Here is a 10,560-nt window from a genome sequence, read left to right on the forward strand (position 1 = left end):
TATTGGATCTAAAGGATTAAATATGGTGTTGGGTAATCAAAGACCCAATAATGATAGATCGGGTTTGGGATACCAATCTAGTCCCTCCAAGGTTAAAAGAAGACCATGTGCTAGGGTGGCACATGATAAGGGGAAGGGAGAATCATCTAAAGCCAATGAGAAGAAATATGCTAGGGTTGCATATGATTATGGTAAGGATGATGTGTCTAAGGTGCACCATTGTGGTTTAGCCATAGTGGAGAAAGCATCTAAGAAGATGACTAAGGCTAAGAGCTCTAGGGGGAGCTCTAAGAGTCAATTTGGGACCCATGGCCAATGGATCTCAGGTGGGTACTACTTGGGAGTCTAGAGGAGCCATGGAGTGTGCCAAAAGGTTTGGAGATGGATTTGAGTCTCAAACCTAGGGATTTGGCACACATGGTTTGTGTTTCATGCAAGAAATATGACATTTGGGGTCATATAGCGTGATAATTGGTTTTGAATGTATAGATTCCATGTAAACCAATGCTAGGGATGCATTGTGGGTTGGTATGGGCAAATACATCAAGAGGAAGTCAAAACTAGGACTTTAGGTCAAGGTTCAATTGAACCATTTAGCTAGTTTTGGATTTTGTGTCAATCTTGGGATTGGTGATAGATATATTTTTTAATATATTTTTTCCAAGTAGACAAGGGTACAATAGACCTCTTCACAAAATTTGGGAATTTTTGGAGGTCTAGGGAATTTCTGGTGCATTTATGAAGTTGGCCTGAAAAGGCTATTTTTTTCAGAAATAGGGTACCAGTCGACTGGTACAGATACCAGTCGACTGGTAACAGTGTTTTTCGACCACAGAATGGTTCTGTAAGGTTGTGTTGAAGGGGGCAGTCGACTGGCACTTAGGGCAGTCGACTGATACCAGTCTGAAACTGTTTTCAGCATTGATTTGTGACCATGTCAACTCGCTTAGATGTATGGGATCCAAGGGGGATTAATACATGAGTTTAGGGTCAGTTTGGATGATAAGTTTTCAACAATTGGGATATTGTTGGAGAACTTTTTGGATGTTAGGCAAAGGGGGAGAATTAAGGTTTAGTTGGGAAAACCTTTAGTGCCTTTGCGTAGGGGGAGCCTTGGGATAGGTTCTTAAAAAGCCCGTTGTAAAAATCTTAGCTCATTGGGGAGCATAGGTGTAGGGGGAGCCTTGGGATAGGTTCTTAAAAAGCCCTGTGGAAAAATCCTAGCTCAATGGGGAGCTTAGGTGTAGGGGGAGCCTTGTGATAGGTTCCAATGCTTGGTGCATTGTTTCGGCGGTTGCCAAGTGTGTAGCCTTGGCAACGTAAGCCCATTCGGCGGTTGTCAAGTGTGTAGCCTTGGCAACGTAAGTCCATTCGGCGGTTGCCAAGTGTGTAGCCTTGGCAACGTAAGTCCATTCGGCGGAGTAAGTCCAAGTGTGTAGCCTTGGCATCGTAAGTCCATTGTTTTAGCATGTTTATTTGCTATATGTTTTCCCTAACTTAAACGTATTGCCAAACACCAAAAAGGGGGAGATTGTTGAAGCAATCCCAATGGTCCGCGGGACCATGTGTTTTGGTGTTTGGGCAAAGGGTTTAAGTTAGGTTTACCCTCGTTATTTGATATGTGTACTTGAGTTGTGCAGGACTGCAGGTGACACATGTGACTCAGGTTGACGGCTTCGGGTCCGGTGAAGGATGGAGCATCCGAGGGACCGTGGACAAGGCAGCAAGGACAAGGGCCGAGGGAAGCGACTTCGAGGCATACGCGAAGGATGACATTGGGGACGAGCCGCGGGCTTGGATGCATCCAAGGGACGAGAGCCAAAGGAAGTAGGCTTGAAGGCAAAAGGTCAAGGCTGCAAAGAAGAGTCAAGTGAGTCGTGAGGGTCCGAGTGCGAGAGAAATGTACTCGGGATGGGAAACCCTAAGTTTAGGGTTGTACCAGTCGACTGGTGGTGAGCACAGAAGCTTTCTGTGCCCAAAACGGCTAGGACCAGTCGACTGGTCCAGGAACCAGTCGACTGGTAACGGGCAAATCAGTAAGGTTGGTTTCCCCAAGCTCTATAAGAGGGAGCTTGGGATGGCCGGTCAACCTGACGAAATTAGACTTGGTTAAAGCCTAATTAGTAGTCACTAAGTGCTCAAAGGTTCCCTTGTGTCCAAGTGTTTTTGGTGAGTGTTGTGGTGAGGTTTCTCCACCCACAAGGAGGTTGAGCTAGCCGGAGTTTGCCGGGGACTAATCCACCGACGGATTGAGGGATCGTCCACCTTACGGACACGCCGTGGAGTAGGAGCAAGTTATCTCCGAACCACGTAAACGAACATGTTAGCGGTTTGGTTTGCATTTCCTTTCTTTGTCTTGTATTTAGTTTAGCTTGTTTGTTTTTATCTGTATTCCGCTGCGCAAGCTAACAATAGTGTAGGAAGCATGGATTTGGAGGCGCCGTCTATCCAACCCCCTTTCAAGCCGGCCACCGATCCTCCAACACTTCCCACATGGGGAAGGGTCCTTCACATGCTCCTGTGGATCCAAACCTTATGGGTTGTCAGGAGAATTTACCAGGTGAAGAAGCCATTCCCTTCGCTATAGAACTATCCCAAGACCCAGTTTAAGAAGAGCACAGGTTGGATGTCACCCTTTATGGTCCATCGTCTCTCACATAGAAGAGCGATGAAGAAGAGGAATAGAACATGTCCATTTGAGCTTTGACATATGAACTTCTGCTAAACGGGGTCAGACGCATGTCCCAACTGATGGTATTCGACCAACGATACCTTGAGATTTGGTAGGGCTGGCGGGAATTGCAAACCTACATAGCTGAACTGAAGATCTAATTAGCTGCAACCCCTTCTCCGATAGTTTTGACCGTGACTCAGGAGGAGATAACCCTTACACAGTATGAAGTTGATTGCCTAAAGCGATAATAGGATGACACCAGTTTTGACCAAGTGACGATCACCTAACTAAAGAGGGGGATAACAGAGATGACAGCGGAAAGGATTAGCTTGGTGCACCTTGCGAGTCAACAGGAGGTGGAGATTGATAAATTGATAGTTGTTGCAACAGTCCGTCAAACATAATTGGAGACTGTTACAGCCAAGGAGGCATCCACTCAGGTTGATTTGGGGTTAGCCAGAAAGAGCAGTATCTCTTGAAAGTGGAACTAGGAGTCACTCGAGGGGAGGCTGAGTCGGCCAAGGCCCTGGTGAAAATCCATCGATGTGGATTAGAGGCCGCCATTATTGTAGCAGAGGATGTCCAATCTGAGGCAAGGATCCAAGAGGCTTCCCTAGTGGAAGTACAAGCTTTCATGTTGACGCTTGAAGCCCAGAAAGATCAATTGGAGGGTAAGGTGTACGAGCTTGAGGAGCATCAGACGGGAGAGGATGAACGTTGGATCACCAGGAAGAAAGAATTCCTATGATCATAGGAGTTTTATGATATTGTCAGCACTCGTCTTGTTCTAATGGTGCAATATGGAATTGATGACTCCCTTAAGCAGCTGGTGGAGGATGGGAAGCTCCTTGTTGATTCTCATCTCTTAATCATCAACCTTTTGAAGATCAAAGAGAGCATCCCTGATGAAGAAGCTATTAATTTTTGAGATGTACTTATTTATTGTTTATCCTTTATAACATTTTCCTATGAATATGATAGAAATTTGAGAAATTTATGTTGCTTTATGCCACCGCCATTTTGTTGGGGGGGGGGGGGGGGGGGGGGATATGGCGTGCACTCGACCTTTGTGCAGAGTCCGCTGCCGTAGCTTGGAGGATCTCGACCCCAACTATGTCCGAGTTGGAAGAGTTTGTGTCCTGGAAAGGATAAGTTGATACAGTACTCGTTCGACCCTTGTACGAAGGGGAGTTTACTATCGTAGCCTAGAGGATCTCAACCTCAACTATGTCTAAGTCGAGAAAGTTTGAGCCCTGAAAAGGACAAGGCAATACGATACTCGCTTGACCTTTATACGAAGGGGATTCTGCTACCGTAGCTTGGAGGATCTTGAACCTAACTATGTTTGAGTTGAGAGAGTTTACACCCTGAAAAGGATAAGATGATACTCGCTTGACCCTTGTATAAAAGGGAGTTCACTACCGAAGCCTGGAGGATCTTGAACCCAATTACATTCGAGTTGGGGGAGTTTGAGTCCTGAAAAGGACAAGGAGATACGGTACTTGCTCGACCCATGTACAAAGGCGAGTTCGCTATCGTAGCCCAGAGGATCTAGATCCTGACTATATCCGAGTCGGGAGAGTTTGGGCCTTGAAAAGGACATGTCAATACGATACGTGCTCGACCCTTGTACAAAGGCAAGTTCGCTACCGCAACCAGGTGGATCTTGACCCCGACTATATCCGAGTCGAGAGAGTTTGTGCCTTGAAAGGGACATATCGATACGATATGCACTCGACTCTTGTACAAAGAGGAGGTTGCTACTGCAGCTGGGATCTCGACCCTGACTATGTTTGAGTCAGGGATCTTGATGTTTACAGAAAGGATCAAATTGACACTATTTGTAGGAAACTAATCCACCACGCTTCTGTTTGATTTCTGATTGACATCAGTCAATTGATACAAAGCATCAGTCGACTGATACTTGCATTAGAGCCAGACAAAAGCCTTCTATTTTTTAAGTATCAATCGATTGATACATATGTATCAATCGACTGTTTATCTATTGTTAACCATTCTAATGACTGAAATCTTCTAAACTTCTCTACTTTTTTTTTCCAAATACTTGATGTGTATAAAATTTTCTCATTTTTGGGTCTGCATCTGAACTTGCATCCAATATCATGATCTACTCGAATTTCCACCTTTTGTCAAGAATCCGATCCTTGATCTTCTAGGACTTTTTTTTCACTTTGCATCCGGTCTTCCAACTGTATGAACTTTTCACTTGCATCTGATCTAATGATCTACTTGAGTTTTTACATTTTACTAAGAATACAGTCTTTGATCATCTTAAATTTTCCTTGTCTTACATTTGATCTTCCAACTTGCACTGACTTTTCATACACACTTGTTACACAAGTGAAGTCTCATTTCGTTTGCCTTAACTTAAATCACCTTAGCCATGATTGTATCGACAATTTTAGTATGTTTAGTTCAAAAGGTTTAAATGCAATTGAATATGAACCGTTATAATCAAGATTTTAAATAAAGAATTATGGTAGTTTTTGATATTAGTCATTTATCTTATATTTATTTTTTTTATTTCAAATGTAAACAAAATATTTAAGTTTTAATGAAAATTTAATATTATGGGTTTTATATATATATATATATATATATATATATATATATATATATATATATATATATATATATATATAGTCCTCGATTATAATTAATTAGATTAAATTTTAGTTTTTTTTATGATTCTAAAGGCTAGCTAGTTATAATAGAGTTTAAAAATAGCTAACTAATATCAAATTTATTGGTACTTTTAAACATAACAATCGATATAAAATTTTAAGTAAGTAAAAAAAAAAAACATAACAGCTATACCAACGGTTTTAAAGTGTATTAATCATCCTGTTTCAATTTATGTGTCGATCCAAGTATCAATAAATTTTTAAAATTTTAATGAAATAAAAATATATTTCTTTACACTTTTCGAGATGCATTATATATCAAGAATCTCAATAACAAAACATTTAAGATAAAACTTATATTAAAACAGTCACTCAATATCAAATTGTTTATTTATTACATAATTATACATCATAAAACAACAAAAAAATTCCACACAACATAGTAATAATCCTTAAAAGAGAAAAATCATAATGCATCCCACAACAAAATAAGTAGTAATGTGACATATATATAATAAATCATATATATGCGAACAACTTAATTCATAAAGCACAACAGATGCACCTATAAAAAATAACCATGATCTTATGCTCAGCCAGCTCCCTCGACTTTTTCTCCTACGATTAAAGGAAACAAATCAATATTATCATATTGAAAAATTAAAGGATGATAACAACACTATACATATATAATTGAATTGATGTGTATCCTCAAGTGTTTCACATGGTCCGTGTTTTGTTTCAACGTTATATGAAGGGAAATAAATTATAGGGTTAGTCTATAACCGACGCCAAATGATTAAGGGATGGGAGGAATAATTGATATTCATCCAATACCTGTTATTTTAGAATTATTCCGATCAATATGATCACATTTGAATTACAATATATTTGTCTTGGAAGCTACATACAAAGCATATTGTGCCATTGTTACATTTTATCAAGATATAAGTACTTTATTTAATAATATATATATAATTATATAAAAGAAATCATGTTCTATCCCAGCAAACAAGCAGTTTAGTTGTGTAACTATAGAAATACTGTTATTTTATTCAACTAATTAAATGATTTTCTAACTTACCTTTCTAACCCTGTCCGGTTGAATACGAGGAGCTGTTAAATATTAACACAGGGAAGATGTGAGATGATGGGTCAATCTTTGCCTGTCTTCTTTTCGCATCTTCTTTCCAATTCTGGACAATCGAAAACCCTCAAACTTTTCAACATAGGTAGATTCTTCAAATCAGGCACACTTTGTAATCGTGGGCAGTTCTCGATTGATAGTAAACTAAGAGACTTGAGATGCTGCAGCCAGTGAGGCAAAGTCCTGAGATTGGAAAAATCATCTATGTATAGTTTTTCTAGCACACTGCTTGTTGGTTCTGCTGTCATCAGTGGATCCAATTCATCATCACAACAACAAATTTCTAATTTTGCGATTCCGTACTTCGGTTTGTATCCATGTGCACCGCGTAGACACAATTCTTTGAGCGTGTGTAAGGATTGCAGTTGCCCACGTAAATCGACTGTGTTGCCACAAATCTGTATTTGGAACTCTTGTACTGAATTCAAGATTTGTACGAGTTCTTCTGGCTGCAATATTATACTCGGACAACCTTTAATGGTCAATAAACGAAGCAATTTTAGGTGCTGCATTTCATCCCCAGGAAGAGATTGGAGTTGTCTGCATTCTGTAATTTGTAATTCCTCCAAGGATGTGAGGTTTCTGATGTAACCACTTGGAAAAACTGTCATGTCGCGCATCTTATCCAATTTGAGATCCGAAAGAGAAGTCAGACTTCCGATGCATGAGAGTAGGCTCCCTCTACAGCATGATATCTCAAGGTGTTGGATTGTAGGAAGCCTCGGCATACTTTTCAATTTAAGACAATCAGAAAGCCGCAACAACTGCAGTGAAGGGAACAACTTACCGTCACCATCAGACTTTGACCATTCCTCTAGATTATCCATCCGAGTCAAGCAGAGCTCTTGAAGGGAAGGAAAGCCTCCGTCCCCATGGAACTCAGCACCCATCTGTGTGATGCCATCCATTTTGCATAATTCAAGCTTCTTAAGAAACTGTAGATTTCGAAACTGAGGAATGTGCTCACAACCACAGCAGCTTTTAAGGCTCACTTCAACCAAATTTGGCAACTGTGACTTCATCAACCATGCTGGAAATTGTCGGCTCACATAATCCTTTATACACAACTTCTTTAAGCTTGTGTTGGGACAAAGATCATCCAACATGGCCTCGTCATATCTTTCTGAACCATTAAACTTTATGCATAGTTTATTCAGGTCTTTATTCTTCAAGATTTTTAGTCCACCACAAGAGTAATTAGTAAAATTCTCGGAAAATATGATATCCATTTCTCCATGAAGTTTCAAATTCTCAAGTTCTGTAATTGGGCATGCGTCAGGTCCATCCCCAGCAACAAAGACAGGTAAACTTCGAAGATTAGTTAGCCGTGACAATCCCCGAGGCATGTGTGTCAATCTAAAATCTCGAAACTCATGACGCCTGCAATTAAGATCTCGAAGGCTTTGCATATTCCCCAAATCTTTTGGTAGCTCTTGAAGTTCCATATTCCAACTGAGATTGAGATACTGTAAATTGGAGAGAAGGGTAATGGAGTCGGGTAGAACTTCAATACAATTGCTAGATAAGTTGAGGTACCTCAAATATATCAGATTTCCTATTGATGTTGGCACCTCCTTGATCTCATTGTTACTTAAATCTAACACCCGCAAGAATTTCAGTTCTGAGAAGTCAATTTTAAGTAGATTGCCATTCAGAGATAATTTGCAACAATTCAATATAAGGGTACGCAAGTACAATGGCTTCTTGTCTAAGGCCTGAGTAATTTTTGATATATCTGCCAAGTATAGGTGCAAATGATACGTTCTGTTTCCAATATCTTCCACTGAGTCTTCAACATTCCAATATACGTTTTCAGACATTGATCGTGCCAAGTAATGCATCAAGTCATGCATCGTGCACTTGGTTACATGAGGATGAACTTCTAAAGGGTCCGAGAGAAAGAATGATCTCAGCACAAGACCATCAAAGACACGGTTGGCCTCTGTTTCAGCATCAAAATTTCCTTCCGAATGTATAAAGCCATAATTTGCTATCCACAGCTTTATCAATTCATCCTTTTGCATCCTATAGTCTTTCGGGAATAAGGAGCCAAATGCAAAACACTTCTTTGACTGTGGAGGGAGAGTGTCATAACTCAACTTTAGTACAGCTAGCACTTTCTGTTCCTTATCTTGGAGCTGCCATATTTCACTCTTCAATACCGAGTCCCAATAAGTCTCATCTCGAGTGCCATAGAGCATGCTACCAAGAGATATGGCAGCTAAGGGCACACCGCCACATTTCTCAACAATCTTTCCACCAATTTCCATCAAACTTTGATCCACTGCTTGATCTCCAAAAGCAAATTGTTGAAACAAGGACAAACAATCATCTTTGGACAACTGTTGTATTTGGTGGGTGGTGGTATTGGATGAGCCCATAATTGAAGAGACCTTTTGGCTACGGGTTGTCACCAAAATTTTGCTTCCTTTCGCCCCACATATTAAGGTTGCTTTCAGTACCTCCCACTTTTCTTGATCTTCATTCCATACATCATCCAGCACGAGCAGAAATCTCTTCCCAGATAATGCTGTTTCTAGGTTCTGCCTCACTAATTCTATTTCTGAGATGTTGACCGGTGCACCAGTAGCCAGTTCTAAAACAGACTTCATTATCTTTGCATGATCAAATTCAGCCCCGACAAGTTTCCACATTCTTGGACTTGCAAAGTGATCTTTCACTCTCGCATCATTGAAAACAAGCTGAGCAAGTGTAGTCTTTCCCAGGCCACCCATCCCAACGATGGCAATGACCTTCACTGTGCCATGGTCGCTTTCATCATCATCATCATCCTTTGTTAACATGTCGACAATCATATTCTTCTCTGGTTCTCTCCCTATAACAACCAAACTATTGCGGGAGTGGGTATCTCTGTGGAGACTTAGTTCCGACATACGGATACTGCCTTGTGGCAAATTGAGAAGAATGGACTTTTGCAGCAAAATATCATCCAGACTTTCTGTTATAGCTTTAATCATGCCACCTACCCTACTCTTAAACACAATTTGATTATTAGGAGAGAAGAAATCACGCACCGACCTTAAAGAAGTGTTTGATCTCTGCTTCTTCTGCGAGACTGTGGTGTCATAGTAATCCACAACATCCTCGAGATCGTAGGCCAAGTATTTGAGCTTCGTCAGCAAGATCTTCACAGCAGCATCAATAAAAGGGCGGGAGTCGACATCTTGGATCACCGCGTCAATGATCTTGGATAACTCCTTGAGCTTCTTCATCTTCGTTTTGTTACTTGCAGTTATTGCCTTGAGTTTCTCCTCGAGTTGGAGGAGATCTGACACATTCTGGACCATGAAGCGAGACGCAGCAGTTACTAAAGTTGCTTCCATAGCTCCGGATGAATTAAGGATGCACAAGTTGTTGGGTGTGGATCTGGCTAATGATAGATATCAGCTTGGAGGAGAACATAGAAGTAATATTTTTGCAGGGCGACGACTTCTTCAAGTCTCTCTTTTTGATGAATTATTAAAAAGGGTTGGGTCTCCATTCTCCAATAATTAAGATTATTTACAAATTCCAGCTCGCCATGGCAGTGACGTGGGTGGTTATTTCATTGAATCTACCCAGCGGGTCATTAGGAGTAGAATAGTATTAATTTAGTTGTTGTTTTTTTTAATTAGCTATTAAAAAAAAAGTTAAGTTTTCCTTGTAATTTTTAAGTTTTGTTTTATTTTTTTATTAATGCTCTAAATTTAAAAATAAGAATATACATGGATTTAATCCAATCAAAACTCATTAATAAATTTGAAAAAAAATAAAATAATAAATTTAGTGGGTCATTAGGAATGCAACAATATCAATTTAATATAAACCTAAGCTTCTTTTATTCACTTTATTTTTCATATTTTCTCTCTTCTAAATAATCTATTAAAAATTAGGTTTTTATTTTTAATTAAAAAAAAAAATAAAAATATGAATATATTAAAGAGGTATCATGAGTTCAATATAATTAACTTGATATAAATCTGAAATTTATTAAAGTTATAATGACTTTTGAAGAAAGTGTTTGATAAAATAATTATTTTTTACATTGGTTCAATTCATTTCACGTAAGAAAAAAAATTGTTTTTATTTTAAGT

The 10,560-nt window shown here is 39.6% G+C and overlaps 1 protein-coding gene across 1 annotated transcript; it reads right to left on the reverse strand.

The window, feature by feature from the left end:
- Positions 1-5,747: 5,747 nt before the first annotated feature.
- On the reverse strand, positions 5,748-9,949 carry LOC121998470 (putative disease resistance protein RGA3). Its single transcript, XM_042553413.1, has 2 exons — positions 6,404-9,949; positions 5,748-5,937 (listed from the first exon to the last, which is right to left on the reverse strand). The coding sequence occupies exon 1, from the start codon at positions 9,808-9,810 to the stop codon at positions 6,475-6,477; it is 3,336 nt and encodes a 1,111-aa protein (XP_042409347.1). The 5' UTR covers positions 9,811-9,949; the 3' UTR covers positions 5,748-5,937; positions 6,404-6,474.
- Positions 9,950-10,560: the final 611 nt, after the last annotated feature.

This window comes from Zingiber officinale, chromosome 6A (genome assembly GCF_018446385.1).
Source record: "Zingiber officinale cultivar Zhangliang chromosome 6A, Zo_v1.1, whole genome shotgun sequence".
NCBI classification, from domain to species: domain Eukaryota; kingdom Viridiplantae; phylum Streptophyta; class Magnoliopsida; order Zingiberales; family Zingiberaceae; genus Zingiber; species Zingiber officinale.